Genomic DNA, 19404 nt, shown 5'->3' on the forward strand with positions numbered 1-19404 from the left:
CCACCCCCTAACCCAGCCCCTAGCCACCCCCTAACCCAGCCCCTAGCCAACACGCAATTAACAATTAATTAATTGTTAATTGCGTGTTGACCACAACTAACAATTGATCAATCGTTAATTGCTGTTTTGCAATTGACAATTAATTAATTGTCAATCTTTAATTGCCAGAACAGTTAAATTTTGCCCACCACTGGTATATATGTGGATATTGTAAAGATTCGATCGAAGAGTTCAAGCGATTTATAAGTTCCAATATATTTTGCGATGTCATTTTTCTTTGTGTTGACTCTTTATTTTTTGTATTTTCTTTCATATTTTGTCACTCTTTATTTAATATCGAATTAATTAAACAGAAAATAAAGGCCGGGCATGGGGCATTAACATAATTATTTAGTATCTTAAGTCTTTATGTTAAATAATGCCCAAGGAATTGTGTTATGCCGTTTGTTTTACATGGAATCGGACTTATCCCACAAGTAAGGTACTGTATGTTAGTTCCGTATCCATAACGTCTCTATGTAAAAATGTGTAAGTTAGCAATTTTTCCGGGTTGACGACAAAACCTAATTGTCTAACGTGGCGTTTATTTCGAGTATTAACAAATTTTACCGATATATGCCAAAAGTACTTTGTAATCCTTGTCGATACTTAAATCTTTTCCAAATGCACGTTAGCCCTTTTGCCTTTCCAGTGTCGATATGTGGATTTAGTTAAATGTAGTTTAGTTGATGTCCAAAATACTATCACGTTATCAATTTCGAAGGTATAAACCTCATGTAACCATTTTCCATTAAAAAACTAATCGATATATCAACGTTTTCGACTACATAACAAAATCGATAAAATCTTCCTTAATCGATCACCAGTTATGCATTGAAATGTCAATATCAACGAATCCAAGTTCATAAGAGAACGTTGTAAAAAAATTGTGTAAAATAGCGCCATAAAATTATAATGTAAACACAAGACTTGAACCAAACTACATAATTGAATTTGGTATTATGTAGTAGGTATTTAAAGATAAAACACGGAGAGGCAAGTTCCTATGCTTTGTTTTTCGTATCTTAATATTTTATGTAAAAGTTACTTTTGACGCAATCAAATACGCTAATTATGAAGTTAACGTAACTTCGTTGTTCCTAACACCTTCCATCGAAGTCGTGAGCATATCTATCAATTCCTTACTTACATTCATTATATCCTGGTCATATGTGGATTAATGATGCTTTATCATTCTCAAACACTTGGTAAAACATCAGCATTCATTTTGTCTGCACTATTTCATATTAATAACGCCTTATTCGCACATATCACGAACGGGACGATATCGCACATAGTCGTGGGCGATAGTTGCACTTTTAGCAAGTTTTATTGCACCCTGGTTATCATTGAGTAACGTCACACACTCCCATTACTTTCCAACATTACTAAACATATCGCGCAAACACAAACCTTCTTTAGTAGCCTCAGAAATAGTCAGGGCATTTGGCTTCCGTACCTGATAACGAAATTGTTCGTTGTTCACGTGTTTCCCAGCTGATTGGGACACCTGTTAAGATAACGCAAAATATTCAAATGTCAGTGTGCATCAACCTTAAATAACGGTAAATTAGTCCTTTCACACACTAAACCATAGTCTGACGTACCTTTTAGACTGAGTAGACGTTTTGCCGCTTTCCAATGCTCAACGTTATAGTTAGTGTTAAATTGACGGAGATAACAGCAGGTCTTGCACAGGTAGATACATCAAGGCACCTATCAAACTCTGATAAGGATATAAATTCATCACATGCTTCTTCACGCATTCAAATTTCTCTAAGTTCACATTTACATCAATAGGAGTTATCGTAGGCTTACATTTACTTATCCCAAAGCGTTCTACCAATTTTCTTACATGCATGCTCTGTGTTGTAAATGTGAAATTAGAGAAACTTGATTCGTGTCTAAATACCATTTCATTCATGAATTGTATTGTTATTACAATACAATGAGATATTTCTCAACTGGCTATATTTTTCTTTTAAGTAACGTCCGTTTCTTCGGCCACATACACTTGATTGGCCCTTTACAAGACATTTAACTCACACTCATCGTTTCTGATAAATGTAATGACAAGTTACTCACCACAAACTCTAACTTAACCGCTCACGCTATACATGCAGCCGTAGACGCATACCACACCTAGAGGTGCCGGTGATGATTTTATACCGATTTATCGGATATCGAAGTTATAACAGGTAAAAGAACTAATATTAATTGCTATTTCGGTAACTACTGTAGCAAACCATAAAGTTTTTAATGCCTGGGTCTGTCATTTAAAAAAAATAAACAACTTCAAAAATACGTCACGACAAACGTGTGTGTTATTGTTTGGGCTGGTGATTGCGATGTTTATTTATTGAAAACATACCGTAAGTAGCGTTTTTTAAGTGTACCCTGAATATAAATGTTTATAAACTATAATTTAAGGAGTAATTTCATGGTAAATATTACAACCATTCAAACGGAATATTATCATATTTACCCAAGTACATGAAAAATTTCATTAGTGCTTTTTAAGTGCAGGATTTGCGGTGTATTACTGCATTTTATTTGAGATGTTTTTGTTGGTAGTACGGAGGGTATTTATTTAGCAATGTAAGAATAATAATTTTTATTTATAAAAACTTGTATTTAAACTGAATGCTTTCCTAATTTGCGAAACCAAATAACCGCCATTTTGCGGTAGGAGGAGCGCATCGCGTGAGCGGTTATACGTTGGCCTGTCAAGGTCAATACGTTGCCTCAACGGTACGTGTGTTGTTATAGACGTTAAAATAGTTAAATGTACGCAACGTGTCACATTTCTCTAGTCTTTCCTTAGATCATTTCAAATAGAAATGTTAAACGTACGGTCATGAAACAATTTTTTATTCTTGTAGACTATCCTCAAAACGCTAAGTAGATATTGTTGACCTCAAAAGATTGCTGTACTCAACTACAACTAAAAGGCGTAATGAGGAAATAAAACGTATAATATGAGCCCAGACACAAAGTAACTGCTGTACATTGTTGAGCAGTCCTCTTATCAGTTCTAGGTCACCATTTTGTTGAAATTACCCACTTGTGTACCAAGTTTTATTGAAATCGGTTAATGGAAGAGTGAAAATCAATCAAGGGGATTCATACCCTAATTTGCAAAAAACGAAATCGAAATCGGTTCACAAACATCGGAGGAATTTATTTAATTATTTGTTTAGTAAAAACCAACAGCTTTAAATATTTAATAAGCACAGAAAATGAAACGTGAAGCCAATTACAAGTTTCCACCTGTACTTTCCTACAAATCAAACACGAACATGAAATACATGAACAATAAACAGTAGTTTTTAGACAACATCATCTAACATGCACGCTAGTTGCGTAACGCGCCACCCGTAATTTGGTTTAAGCACAATGATTCAAAGCGGTTGCAATATTACTTCGAACCATGGATTGCAACACATCAAAGGCACGAGGCGCACGGTCAGCGTAACGTGGGATGGTGAGATCAGCACAGCGCCAGTCCGTGGGAGTGAAACGCTTTGGTTTCAACATCAAACATTGTCGCATCTCGTTTTAGTTTTTAGAGTTACATTTTATATTCTTTTATTTTTGTCAAACCTTTGACTTATTAAATTTAGTAAAATATATTCTTTCTTTTTTAAGTCCTTCGGCTGTAGCTTTCGTAACTGGCGCATTCGGTAGGATACTCGCGGGCCGGTTCGCGAGACGTGGCAACATTTTCGGAAAAACCCGCGTACGCGCACCATTGCCCGGGAGCTATCAAGCTTAGCTCGAGTATCCTGAATCTACGTTGAGCTTCAGTCTAAGCCACGAGTGTCCAGACATCGATACACAAAGTTACCAGAAATGAAATTGTGAGTACACAGAATTTTCTTTGTGCTGCTTGCTACTAGTTCCTAGATTCCTGCCAAAAATTTTCCATTCTCGTAATAGAGGCACCAACGAGCCTGCACGGAGGCAGACTCGTCGACAAAAACAGTTAGATATATAAGAAATTTAGATTGTGAGCCAATATCAGTCCCCGACAGGTGAGACTAAACATTTTCAGAAGGCTACGAAATTAAGAAAACTAAGATAGAAGACAACTTACAAACCCAAAGACAACTGCCGTACATTCAAATAGCGAACCCTCCTCTAAAACTCCTAAATGGCTCCAAACAGACAGGGGCTAACCAATTTTTCAATAGTTCTGATGCCGCACAAACATATTTCAGTGAATTTAACTTGGATTAGAATCCCTTCGAAGTAACAAATGTGCATGCCACCAGTTGAAACGACTACTCTTCGTCGGAACTCTGCCTTGTTTTCTGAATTCAACCATCCTGATGATATAAAATTATTTATTTACAAATTTCGTAATCATTTTAACCAAATAGAAGGCGAAAATTGACCTGAACGAACAGACCCTAACTACATTGTCAGCTGTAAACCCTATTAAAATGTTCAATTCCCGAAATGTCAATTTATACGAGGACATTGTACCAGCAAATTGGTCAAAACTCATTGCAATACTAATTAATACCTTGGATGGGGATGTCTTTGTCCCTGAACAAGTAATTTGTAATAGCATAATTCATGAATGTCTAACAATCGTTTTTTGGAAATTTCCAATCCTATACCAAATGACATAATATTTTCTCTGGACTGCCCCGCCCAAGCAGACTACTGAGCAATTGCCAGAACGTGTACGTGACGTAATATCTCGATTACGAACAGATCACGTAAATGCCGAAGAAAAAGCTAATATATTAGCCCTTTGCTCATCTTACGCCGATGTATTTTACTTGGAAAGTAAACCATTAACGTTTACTAACCGGATTAAACATGAAACTAAAACTACCGATGAACTTCCAGTTTAAATAATTATTTGACTTTGACTTAGTTTACACAAAACGTTACCGGAACCCAATTATTCATTATCAGGAAGTAAGCGATCAGATAAATTAAATGCTGGAACATGGAGTTCCCCGATCTGGGTAGTATCAAAAAAATCTGACGCCCCAGACAAACAAAAATGGCGCTTGATAGTAGATCTCAGAAAACTAAAGGAAAAAACAATAGATGATAAATACCCAATATCCAATGTAAGTGACGTTTTGGATAAATTAGGCAAACGCTAATATTTCTCAACATTAGATTTGTTAAGTGGGTTTTATCAAGTGGAAATGGACCCTGAAAATTTACCCAAAACAGCTTTCAATGTTGAACATGGGCACTTCGAATTTTTGAGGATGCCCATGGGACTAAAGAACTCTCCATCCACATTTGAGAGAGTCATGGACATTGTGTTGAGGGGACTCCAAAATGAGATTTGCTAGGTTTACCTTAATGATATAATAGTCTACAGTACCTCTTCAGGAGCATATAATTAATCTCGGTAAAGTTTTCCAGAGACTTAGAGAACCCAATTTCAAAATACAAATGGATAAATCTGAGTTTCTCAAATTAAAAACTGCTTATCTAGGCCATATAATCAGTGGTGAAGGTGTACATCTGAACACTGATAAAATTTCAGTATTTACGAAATACTTCATTCCAAAAACTGCAAAGGAAATCAAACAGTTTCTCGGACTAGTTGGGTACTATCACCAGAATCATTAAACCATTAACATCATGTTTAAAAAAAGGTAAAAAGATACCGATAGACGCTGATTATGTCGACAGGCGTGTAAAACACTCTTAAGTAGTGATCCGATCTTAAAGGACCCAGACTTCAACAAAGAGTTAGTGTGAACCTCAAATGCATCCCAATTTGCCATAGGTGCCGTGTTATCCCAAGGACCCATATGGTCTGATAAGCCCGTTTCACACGCTTCACGTACACTGAATGAGAGCGAAATCAATTATAGTACCATTGAGAAGGAGTTGCTGGCAACAGTCTGGGCGACCAAGTATTTTAGACCTTACTTGTTCGGACGCAAGTTCAAAATTATCACTGACCATCAACCACTTCAATAGTTGATGAATCTCAAAGAACCCAACTCAAGGCTCACAAGATGGCGGCTAAAGTTAAGTGAATATGATTATACAATTATCTATAAAAAGCGTAAATCAAATACGAACGCAGACGCCTTGTCCCGTATCGAAATTCATAACGAGGAGTTAGATTCTGTTGTAGTAAATATAAGTTCTAGCTCTTCAGAACACTCTGAATCGACTTTGACTACACCAAACAGTAGACCATTGATAAGCGCCTCGTCAACCGACACTGCTCCTAGTATAAGTCTTCTCAGTAGTCCTACACCCAACTATGACCCCAATGGTGATCTTCAGAATGACAGCCAACTGCGTGTAGACGTTGGTACCATACACACTGCCGTAGAAAATCCTTTGTTAGAGATCCCCATCACGAAGGATTCTCTAAACAAATATCATAGAGAGATCTATTAAGCCATATTTCTAAATTTGTAAACGAGTTTACGATATGTGGGCAAGCCAAGTATGACAGAAACTCCATAAGATAACAGTTTAGTGTAGTACCACCGTCTACAAGACCACTAGAAATCATCCATTTAGATTTCTTCACTGTTGAAAATTAAAAATATTTAACTTTTATTGACGTATTCACTAAATACGGGCAAGCTTATCATCTACGAGATGGAACAGCGGTTAGCGTTATTCAGGCCGTATTAAAATTTTGCTCAAACCTTGGTTTTTCCCTAATGATAATTACGGATAACGGAACGGAATTTACGAACCAATGAATTTGTACGTCTTCACGAAATAAGCCATCATAAAATTCTAGCACACGCCCCTAACGCAAATGCAAACATAGAACGTTTCCATTCGACACTTTTTGAACAGCTGAGAATATTAAAACTAAAACAAAAAGAGCCAGATGTAAATCTCACGCACTACGCAAATATAGGCTACAATAATTGGATCCATAGTTTCACCAAATGTAGGCCCCATGACTTACTGACCGGACATTTTTACCCTAGAAGTCCTCTGGTCGTGCACAAATCACTAATGCAACAGTATATCCAATCTCATCGCAAATTAATGAAAACAGTTTACGATAAAATTAACGAAACATCCTTAGAAAATCGAATCCAGTTAATAGAACACCGAAACGGAACCCGGGAACCTGAGTTGGAATATCAGCAACAGCCCAACCCAACAACCCAATCCATATTTACGAGTCTCGAAAGCGTGGCCCCGTAGCTAAAACGCGACTGAAGCGACCTTACAAAAGTTCTAAATTGTTACAGGATAATACTGATGCTGACGAGCTGCCTGGTACAAGCTCAAGAGATAAGACTTGACAGTATGGACTTTGGATGTATTGATGGACCTCAAATACTCCCTTTCAAGCTAGGACTGACTAAACTCAATACACAGTAGACCTAATCAAAACCCAACTGTCAGACTTTGAAAATAGACTTGAGAAAAATACGTACACACTGAACTACAAATTAATTATCTCTCGACCAAGTTAGAAAACATCTTAAATCAATTGAAAACTCTAAAGCCCATGCGTGCAAAAAGAGGTCTAATTAACGGTTTAGGATCTATAATAAAAAGAATTACGGCAAATCTCGACTATCTGGATGCTGTTAAGTATGGTAAAGCGATAGAATCATTAGAAACTAACCAAAATAACACAGTTTCAGAATACAACACTCATGTCAGCCTTAGCAAGGAAGGATTAATACCACTTTGCAATGAATACTAGATCATGAATTTGATAAAGATTACAATCTTATTACGTTCGCACAGTTTGGTCGAATGCTTATTATAATTACTGAAAATATCGACGACTTATTAAACGAGTTAAATTGAATCGAAACTAGTTTGACATTTTATAAAGTCTTCAAGTACTCGTCACTATATGATAGATTGTATTAAAGCAAATAATAGGGAAGTTAAGATCAATATATGGTAATGAACAAGTTTTGGTTAAAAATATAGAATTAAGGAAATATTGCAGATAAACGAATTGTAATAGTTTTTAAGATACCTATTGCCTCAGCCAGTAGCTACACTTTCTATAAACTTTCTATAGCCCTTAACAAGCACCACCAAATCCTTATTCCCCCACATCCACTAATAGCAACAGCCGGGGATGCTTTTGTGTACATTGAGGCCCGAAGATAGACAAGAAGTTCAAAGCAAATTATATTACGACAGACAATGGGAAAATTGTGCAAGCCAGTACAAGTCAACCTATTAAAAGAAGCAATGGAACAACTAGACGACCGAAATTTCCGCAACCTACAAGAGTCCAATTAAAATGTGGCAGAGACGACTATGACCAATAACAAGGCAGTTATTTGGCTACTATACCAAATAATTGTATCATACGCACACCTCAGTTCACAAATGTTAACGATAACGATGAAATAGCAGAGCAACCATTAAAGATCATGGCACTATAGAACCTCATTAATACGACTGCAAAAGCGGCAGCACATCTTACTCTAAACTCAATAAATTTAAAGAAACTACATAACATCCAAGATAAAATTACTATTATGCCACCACTTCACGCAGCAGCAATACAAGATGTATCATTATACCACACCATTTTACATAGTACTGTTATGTGTGGATGCGCTAGCGATCATCCTCGTTGTTCGATATTACAACTCAAAGGCTAAGAGAAAGATAGGCAAATCGAAACAAGAGAATCAAGACGAACATGAGATGCCAGCAATATTTTCTTACAACGTCTAGAAAATAATCTGCGAAGGGGAGGAGTTACGTAACGCGCTACCCGTAATTTGGCTTAAGTACAATGATTCAAAGCGCTTGCAACATTACTTCGAACCATGGATTGCAACACATCAAAGGCACGAAGCGCATAGTTAGCGTAACGTGTGATGGTGAGACTAGCACAGCGCGACTCCGTGGGAGTGAAATAAAAAATGATGAATGAAATAACTTTGGTTCCAACATCGATAATTGTCTCGTTTTAGTTTTTAGAGTTATATTTTATATTCTTTTGTCTTGTCAAACCTGTAACTTATTAAATTTAGTAAAATATATTCTGTTTTGTTTTAAGTCTAAATAAAATTTAAATTTAAAATGAATTTACTAATTAAAGTTTAAAAAATAAATACAGACTGATAAGTGAACTATACAGATCACATCAATGCGAGGAGGATCCTCCTGTTAGAAATAGTTTATTGAATTATTGAGAATCATTGCAGATGCTGAAAGATGGCATACGCAACCTCCAAATTTTCGTCCTGATTACGTGTACGTGCCTTCAATAAACGGCTGGCTGAAGCTGCACCGCGTACCTACCAGCTGGAATGACGCCTATTTACAGTGCCGATTCGAAGGTAGGAAAATCCATGGCGTAACGGTTAAAAATATAATATAGAATATTGGTTCTTTCTATACCCAGATTCCTCCAAAAAGATTAATAGAGCAGAAAGGAAAAAAGAAAATGGCTTACAGCGATCGAGCGGCTTCCATGATTTTAAAGAGGAATGTCTAGAAATGCATAAACCACTACGCCACCCACCACACTAATAACAATTTCAACACAAAAATAACTTCTTCCGCAGGTGCGGAGCTCGCATCTCCATTGAACGACCCAATGATGCAAATTATGCTTGACGTTACCGAACGAGCCGGTAGGGCCAACTGTGGCATTTACACCGGCATTAATGCTTGGTTTTCCGATGGAGTTTACACTTCTATCGATGGTAATAATTTTTCACTTCGCTAGAGCATCATCTTGAGTGACAACTGCCGGGTGAAAGCTGTACACTTTCTATTAAGCCTAACCTACGCATAGTTAAGGTCAACGTGATTCAAAATAGAAAGCGTTCGTTTCTACGTGGTTGATTTCGTCACTGGTGTTTTTGTATTCCTTCATAGGAAGGTAGCATACGATGCCTTACTTTCTCAAACTCGTATCTTATAAATAGTGATTATTTAGGATACATTAATTTGGATACATTACTTTAACAATAGGCAAAAGCTAGTATGTGAGTATGAAGCAAATGTGATGTGAAAACAGCCTGCGAAAGTTGTATATGCAATCCATTTTTTGCATTTCACTAAATTTGTGATGTAAAATACGAGTTTGAGAAAGTAAGGCGACAAAATGCTACTTGCCATCAGACAGCTAGGCGATGCTACCTGGTGGGTTAATTTCTTGACGTTGACATCCAAATTCTTTGAGAAATAAAATAAAAACGATATATCGATGTAAGTGATATAATTCTTGTAAATAACTAGGGAATCATGTTTAAATTCCCGCATTATGGAGTCTTACAAAAATATTTGTAAAAGCAATACACATAATATTGCATTGCAGGTACACCCTTGTCTAAAATGCCCGTAGAGTTCACGAATTCTCAGACATGTCCTCAAATGGTGACGTCCCCATGCACTGTACTATTACCTTCGGGCGCCATTGACATCGTAGACTGCAAGCATTTGTATTTTTTCATGTGCTACAGAAAGGTGAAGAAGGGGATTCCTAACATCAATGAATGTGGAACTATTGATTCTGGTTAGTAATGTTCAGAGATCAAATGTTTTGGGTATATACTATTAAATAACAGAATCATCAGAAGTCCAAAGAATGTGCTAATTTGTTACACGAAAGGATGTACTTTATCCGATCATATAAAATCCCGAAAACAGGGTAACACAAAAGTTTCATAGATAACATTATGTAACGTTGCACATAATTTTTATATGGGAGTGGAGATATTTCTCTTAAAGTACTACAGAGAACTTGCTAAAGTTTGGTTTTTAACTACAACCCTATACTTATTAAATTCACATTTATTCTAAAACTCGAACATTGGTCAGCAGTTCAAAGACACGCCGCGCCATCCGTTGCCACGTTAAACGCCTTAAAATTTAAGTTCGCGATCAAATACCGTAACATAAGTAAGGCGGCGATAAAAAAACAAATGTTGACACAACTGTATAAAATAAAATCCGATAGAAATCTTGTGTTGGAGATAGTATCATAGCGAATAATCGAAACTGGTGAATGACCAAAAGTTGTTCACTAAACTAATATTACGTAGCGTCTGATGAGTTAAACCTTGAATTCAACTTTGTTACCATTTCGATGGTCTAGCGCACATATCGAGTATAAAGCCAGAAATAGAGACAAAATGTCATTTAATTTGTTTGAAAACTATTCTGCCAAATCATTACGGTGACAACGGAACTCCAATTGGCCAGCCCGAATTCGAAACAATTGACGGGTGTCGTCAATAGTTTCACTTCAAATCGACCAGTTTAACTTGAGGTATTGGATGAAAATTGAAAAAATACATATTTAATGTATAATGACCGATGAAATGTGATTCCGTTTGTTTTGTAATTAGATGTTTTGCTGTTTTCCCCACACCACTGAATACAACAGACCCCATTGTTAGAGATATTACCTTTATTACAATAATACAGAATACTTTTTGAATATACGGAAACGTACACACAGGTTAGTTGATGGCGCTGTACTATATTTCAGTGCAAACGAGAATTGATATTTATAACTGATATCGTCCCATTTAACTGATGAGTTACCAGGAATATAAGGCCCTTATTTCATCTCTATATCTGGTTATATAGTCGATGATCGGTGCCAAATGTATTAATGTCACCTGGCATTGTCATCGTTCATCAGAACTCCAATGAGTTGTCTCTTTATTGTAAAAGCGTCACGCCAAGTAAGCTAAGCTAAAACAGGGGTCCAATAATTGAAGTATTCTTATTTTCTAAGGGAATTACTATCTACGTTATTAAATTAACAAATTTTATTTCCAGAAAAATCATGTAGTTGCTTGGATACAGACATTGATTTACAATTATATGGATGTCGGGTCCGCGCTAAAAAGTGCCCGAACTTATAGGGCGTTAAAATCGTATACAGAGCGTCATTCACGCTTTAGTCTTCGTTTGTTCGACTGACAGCGAAGCAAGCAAAATTAGAAAATCAGACTGCGATGACATTACAATTTAAATTCAACGTTTTAGCTTTTTCATATTCCTTTACATGTCACTACGTTTAAATAGATTGACTTGGAACATTTTTTTCGTGGTTTTTGTATTAGACCCGTCGTCCATTTATTTGCAAGTCAATGGATACAGAGATTTTCACATTATGCTGAGAATGTTGGTCAAAATTTGTGCGCAATCATTGATTTTAGTATTGGAGTATTAACGAGCACAAATGTAATAACCGCACATTATTGGATAATTTTGAATTACCTAAAGTATTAAGCGCTACACATGTCTACTCAAATGTGCTAAGTGCATTTATTTTAATTGACCGCTAATTTTGCAAGCTTAGTGTAAGAGCTATTGAGCTATAAAATAAATTACTACCTACCTATTAAAATGGCTACACTATTTTATAATGCAATAAATCAGTTACATTCAGCAAGTTGTTTCGGGAATTCGAAGTCAAACTTTCAAATTGCTCTACTGTAAAATTTTCAAAAGTGTAGTTAGTACAAGTATGTTAAATACCTATAATTAAAGCGATAGGAGCACGATGTATATGTATATTACAATGGAGACGTTCACGGGTACAAAAACAACTATTACTGTTACTGTTCTTTACTGTTGGCCATATTTAAAAATTTCAAAAATATATTTTGACCACAAATTATTGTCAGGCAATCCTAGAATTCGTGCTAATATTCATCCCGGGAAAAGCAAGCTTTTTCAACAGCTAATTTATATCGAAAAAGAACGCTTGAACGGCGGCTATATCGAAAAACGGCGAAAACAATATTGTTACCCCAAATTATGATTGAGGCCATCGCACTTTCAGTCGAATTATACCAAATTACCTACCGCCAAAAAAGTTTGTATGACAGCCATATTGAAAAATGGCGAATAATAACTTTTGACCGCAAATTATTATTAAACACCCATCGAGACCCCGATATACCGATTTGCTGACGAAGTAGAGCAAATTTTTATCTGCTGCCAAGAAAGTTTGTATGGCTGCAATATTAGAAATAGCTAAAAATATACTTTGACCATAAATTATGGTCAAACACCCATGGAAACTCCCACATACAGATTTTCTGTCGAATTAGAGCAAATTTTCATCTTCTGTCAAAAAAAAAAACTTGCATGGCGGCCATATTGAAAAATAGCGAAAAACTAAAGATCACTAATTATTATCAAGTACATGTACAGAGTAAATTTATTCTGCCGCCAACATAACGCTATTATGGCGGCCATATTTGAAAATGGTGAAAAAACTATTTTGACCTGAAATTATGATTAAGAACTTCTAAAGACTAATTTTCAGCCGGACCGACTATTTTCACTTATATGCAATATCGAATATGCATAAAGTACGCTAATAATTTTTGATTTGATCTGACTGATCTGGCTTGATGAGGCTGATCACATGTATGTTTATTAAATAAGTGAAATAACGACTGGAAAGACAGTTAATTTAAATTGCCATTTAAATCTGCAAAATTGATTTGTAAAAATGACCAGTGGGGATAATGGCAGGATAATGTAGGGACTGATATGCAGTTTGTGAACAAATAATTTGTGAGGTCCACTGGTGCGTTCCGTGGCTTAGTTGGTATAGCGTCCGGCACGGTAAGCTAGAAGACGTCGGTTCGAATCCGGCCGGATAGAAGGAATTTTTTCTGAGTGCTCGATCTTTGTATTAATAATTATAACAAACTAGTGGAGTAATTTCACAAAAAATAATTAAATATCAATTCAATAAAAATTTAAAATACAGTGAATAGCGACATCTCTCGCCAGGACTGGTAACTGTAAAGATATCTAACTGGGTGATAAAACTTTCATACATTTCTCATAGATGGCGCTACGACTAAAAAGTCGTTAAAAAACCAAATACAAAGATACGACTCAAACACATCGAAAAATTCGTGAGGTCCGCTGGTTCGTTCCGTGGCTTAGTTGGTATAGCGTCTGACACGGTAAGCTAGAAGACGTCGGTTCGAATCCGGCCGGATCGAAGGAATTTTTTCTGAGTGTTCGATCTTTGTATTAATAATTATAATATTATGCATTTTTTTAATTAAATTAACAATTATATGTTAATTTACAGAATATAAATACTATAAAACAACGGGCCATTGCTACAAATTTCATCTACAACCACAAATCTGGTCAGATGCTTACAAGATCTGCCTGGCTGAAGGGGGACGTTTGGCCATCATAAATAGCGCTGAGGAGGCCAAGTTCTTATCCAGTATTTTCGAGATGGATCCGAGTAGTACCTTGAAATCGACAAAGATAAGCGACTTGTTTCTTGGATTCATTAAATTTAACAAATCTTGGATTACTATAGATGGTGAGCATCTTTATTCACACTTGTTGTAGTCCGGACTAATATTTGGTGTAATATCCAGTAAAAATGAGTGTTCCACAGGGCTCCATACTTGGACCTTTCTTATTTTTCATTTATATTAATGGTCTACCATTTTTAGTAAGAACCTTTGCTTAATAGTATTGTTTGCTGACGACACATCCTTGATTTTTAAAACAGACAGACATGACGTTAACTATGACAATATTAACGACACCCTCTCAAAGGCAGTTTATTGGTTTAATGATAACAATCTGTTGCTCAATGCCAAGAAAACTAAGTGGGTTAAATTTGAATTACCTAATGTAAAATCGACTAGTACAATCGTAGAAAAAAATGGAGAAAATTTAGACCTTGTTAATAAAGCTGTCTTTTTGTGAGTGACCTTAGACAGTAAACTTCAATGATTTCCACATATATTTTCGTTAGCCAGCAGATTAAGCTCTGCTGCATACGCAGTCCGTAGAATACGTGAGCTTACCGATATTTCTACAGTTGTACTAGTTTACTTTAATTACTTCCATAGTATAATATCCTACGGGATTCTCATGTAGGGTAAAGCGGCAAATACGCAAACCATATATGTGTTGCAAAAACGAGCGATTCGTTCTGTGTACCGTCTAGGCTCTCGGGTTTCTCTCAGAGAAAAGTTTAAGGAGACTGGTACCATGGCATCACACTACATTTACTCAATTTTTTTGTATGCCCGTAAAATATACATAATTTCATTAAGAAAGAAGATATCCATAATATTAACCTTAAAACTAAGTTAAAACTTATGGTACCACGATTTTGTTTAACTAAGGCAAACGATTCATTTATGGGGATCTGTATATGTTTTTACAATAAGATTCCGGAGAATATATTAAGATTGTCATTTCCTAAGTTTAAAACTAACAATAAAAGTATTTTAATTGAAAAGTCATATTACAAATTTGAAGAGCATGTTTTAGATAAGGAAGTATGGAAAACAAGAGTCTAGATTCCACACAATTATGATTCACAGTGTATTCCATAACATTTAAGTTTATTTGACACATAAGTTACCAGAATAAATGCATGTAGTTGTACCCATAACTTCATGCATTTATTCTGGTAACCTATCACAAAACGAATTTCTTTTTGCCGAATTTCATTATTCCGAACACGTTTCGACTTTTTTTCATTAGTGCGACGACAGTTTTGATATAAGGAAGGATGGCGACATCCCGTGTATTTTGTGACCCAGTGTTTTTGACTACGTGCTTTAAGGAGACTTATCAATACTTGTGATTCATTATCAAAGCATCGAAAAAGCTAATTTAGTGCAGCCTGTAGCAGCCGGGGTTACAAAGTTGATAAAGGTTATGTTTATAACATTGTCCTATATTTCGCTTCAGATGTTTGTTCGTAATAGCAGAAAACAACAAGTTTTCAGTTTGTTCCCAAAAATAATAAAGAATTTCCCGAATATTCCCAAATCTGTCAAACTCTAATATAACTTATAATGTTCTGCAGCAATGAAAATGGATAAAAATTAAATCTGTCCAAATGGTAGAAATCTGCCATAAATGGTCACAATATATCTTAATATCAATGTGACATTGACATTGGCAAGAGGTCTCTTGTCAAAACATTCCTTTGCAACTTTCATTATCTCCCATTTAAATATTGCCTATATATTCTTGTCACATTGTGTTTTATTTTTTGCTTTATATCATTACTGTTTAACTGATTATTTCATCAAGTATTTCATAGCTTTGATGTTTTATGTGTGTACTATAAAATAACTAATACTTCAGGTAGGTCCATACTAGTAAGTCCATGAACGGCACTTCGTCGTTACAGCTTTCGCCATCCTTCTTTGTAACACAGAAATGTCTTATAGCAGAAGTATCGTTTGTCCGAAAACCTTTTATTAGAATAATTATTATGCATATATTCTATGAACAGAAGTTTGTTTGGTCTACTATGTTTGTTATACTGTCTGTTTTCCATATAATTTAGATTGCTGAAAAGTCATTTCGACAAAATTATTATTCTTAGATAAAATGGTACCTATCTAAAATAGATATTAACAAGACTTTTAAGTCATGTATATACTTTTCGTAACTATTCGTAACTCATTATACATTTTGAATAAAACATTTCCTTATTTTTATTACAATGAAAATTTAGAAATAACATAATAACTATAGTTACGTAATTTTCGTCAAACCGTTGTTTATATAAAAACAATGGTCTTGAGTATTCATTAAATAACTTATAACTGAATGGAGGCGAGTATCCGGACCTAATTTGTTTGCATTTCCCAGCTGGTTCGACCCCTCCCGTGGGTTTAGGTCAGGTTAGCGTAGCAAATCAGACATTATTAACAACTGTTTACAAATATCATGTAAAAATGAGGACACATCAATGATGACCGGAGAGTACAAAACTAGTGGACTGTATGATTGATAAATAATTTAGTAAATATTCCTGGTTTTCAACGGTTCTATGCAAATTCAACCACGTAATAGCAAAACATCTGTCAGCCCACATCAATAAAAAAATACAATTAAAATTTAAAATGCTAAGGAGTTTGCAACAATGACCACATTAATACATTATGGATATGTAATAAATAATTGTGTTACTTGTGGGCAGGATACAAAAAGTTATGTTCTTTTTAGCATTTTAACAAGCACTATAACTCGATAAAAATTAACTTGCACTTCGTTTACTATTTATTTAATTTGATGTTTTAATACATTTAATATCGGTAATAAGAACTAATATACTAAAATGATAATCACATTTTGCTATGATTTAATTTGTTCTAAAATTTTTAAAAATTTTGTAAAAAAATTTTGGTCAATTTTATTAATTTTGTATGAAAAATCATTTAATTAATTTTGACTAACTTCTTTTCTTGTTTCTTTTGTGCCAATTTTTTTCTTACAATACAATGAAATGATCCCTTCATAAATTTTTATGGACAACTCATGTTTGACCAAAACTATGCTAAAGTTGTTTTCGCAAAAAAAGACGACTTTATGGTTTCTAAGATAGTTTTCTTGTATCTTCTATGGTTTCGGATTTCTCCACACTGTCCCGTTTAAAAGAAAAATACCGTATAAATAATTTAAAAAAATTAAATTATTTAATTTTGTTCTTTTTGTTATATTGATCGACATAAGAAATCATTTCCTACATGGGTTTGTGATCATTCTTATCGCAGTACAAAGATTTTTAAGAAGCATCTCGCCTGTGTTGTCGAAGCAGCACAGCGTCTGGTAAAATCATGTCGATGTAATATATTGTCAGAGTAGCGTAGTATCTAAGTACAGTCATGTCTACGTAACATACACTCGGCGTAGCTTCTGTCGAAGTTCAGTTTTAGAGTCATAAAATATGTAATATGGACATAGTTTTTTTACAAAAACAAAATATTCAATTAGATACATTGGTCAAAAGGTACGTTGGGGAAATAAGAATCGGGAAACGAATAACTTGTCAATATGGCAAAATGTTGAAATATTAAATGGTGTAGTGAAAAAAACATTACGTGTTTTCGGACAAATGAAACAAAGTCTATTCAATAAAAGTAGAAAGATTTTCGGAGAAACTAAATTCGTTAAATCTTGTTTCTAGCGTGTGATAGGTAACCATTTATTCTATTAATGAAAAATATTTTAATTTCCTGTCAAGTCTGAATACTCTCGAGGACGTAAAAATTTATTCCGGTTCTCACTGTTGCGTAATTCACAGTAAATTTTTTTATTATTTTTGTACAGTACAGTCAAATACAAAAATGGGAGTATAATTTTGAAAACAATGACTAAGATGAAATGATACGGAGAAAAATAAATAGTACGATACACGTCGCCAAGAAATACCTTTTGAAACACATCTTTTTACAAACTTGGCTTATGTGTTTCAGGTGAAAGTCTTGAAGAAACAGGTTATGCAATTTGGGCTCCAGACGAACCAAATAACTCACCCCGTAGAGACAAACCTGACTACCTTGACCGTTTCGGCAGCAGTGAGAGCTGCGGGGCAATGCAGCGTGATGGTCTTCTCAATGATTGTTCTTGTGATATTCCGCTCGCTTTCGTCTGTGAAAAACATTTAGTTGTTGATGTAATCGAAAGAGAGACGCCGACAGTAGTAAAGCTGGAGCCATCCAGTATATGACCAGGTGGGGCCTAAAACTTCGCACAAACGTCTTTACTAAGATAACTTACAACTTATTTTGGAAGATTCTATCCAGTGTTCCTGTTGATGATAATTGTTGTAAAAGCTTCTCTAATTACATACCTATTTTTTTTATCTGCAGTTCAGCGATAATCATAAATTTAATATAGAAGTGAAAATAATTGGTAGAAATAACGTGAAATTGATGTATACCCGAATATGGTTCACTGTATTTTTATGAATACATATAAACAAATCGAACGTTGTATTCATTACATGCGATTGTTTTCGAATAATTAAGTATAATTTATAATCAATTATAATTTAATTAGATTAGATTCCTCCGTGCTGTGTGCACAAAGTCTCGTTGACTTTACTTTTGTTTTTTTTTGTTGGATTTGCGTCGATTGGTAAATAGTGTTGTTAAACTCGTTTCCTTAACGCACCTTAAGTGGTCTTAGCTAGCTTGTGGTGTGTGCGAGCGGGATATCATCACAGTTCTCAGTGTGGAGTTCGATACTTGGAGAGGACTACACCTTTGTGAAGTGCTCCGAGCGATTCGATCCGCCGGTCCCAATTTCGCAATATGCCGTTATAACCGTTCGACCACCGCGACTAGTCAACAAGTGACGAATTTGACGTAGCAGTTTGTGCACAAATGCTACGCGTCGTGCTACGCGCATGGTACGAGCCGTGCTACTACTAAAAAGGACTAACCGTGATACTCTATCTATTGTTACGAGGTCTGTACTACTTATTTACATTTAAAATTAGTGTTATTGAATCAAGTATTCAAACCACTATACAATAATGCCTATAACAAAACTATTGCCACCGCCAAGCCATAGCCGCTCACGCGATGCGCTCATCCTATCGCAAAATGGCGGCTATTTGGTTTCGCAAATTAGAAA

General features: G+C 35.3%; 1 protein-coding gene across 2 annotated transcripts in view; it reads left to right on the top strand.

Moving 5' to 3' along the window:
• LOC113229102 (C-type mannose receptor 2-like) overlaps nucleotides 1–18705 on the top strand; it is a 19574-nt gene extending 869 nt beyond the window's left edge. The window contains exons 1-6 of one of the 2 annotated variants that reach the window (XM_026462595.1): nucleotides 7492–7610; nucleotides 9198–9332; nucleotides 9561–9701; nucleotides 10319–10516; nucleotides 14078–14323; nucleotides 18240–18705. In XM_026462595.1, coding sequence (XP_026318380.1) covers nucleotides 7520–7610; nucleotides 9198–9332; nucleotides 9561–9701; nucleotides 10319–10516; nucleotides 14078–14323; nucleotides 18240–18493 — 1065 coding nt within the window. In that variant the 5' untranslated portion in view covers nucleotides 7492–7519 and the 3' untranslated portion in view covers nucleotides 18494–18705. Of the gene's footprint in view, nucleotides 1–7491; nucleotides 7611–9197; nucleotides 9333–9560; nucleotides 9702–10318; nucleotides 10517–14077; nucleotides 14324–18239 lie in introns of those variants that run through there. The other variant, XM_026462594.1, reaches the window with a different exon arrangement.
• Nucleotides 18706–19404: the final 699 nt, after the last annotated feature.

This window comes from Hyposmocoma kahamanoa, unplaced genomic scaffold (assembly GCF_003589595.1).
Source record: "Hyposmocoma kahamanoa isolate Upper Pololo Valley unplaced genomic scaffold, ASM358959v1 277, whole genome shotgun sequence".
NCBI lineage: Eukaryota > Metazoa > Arthropoda > Insecta > Lepidoptera > Cosmopterigidae > Hyposmocoma > Hyposmocoma kahamanoa.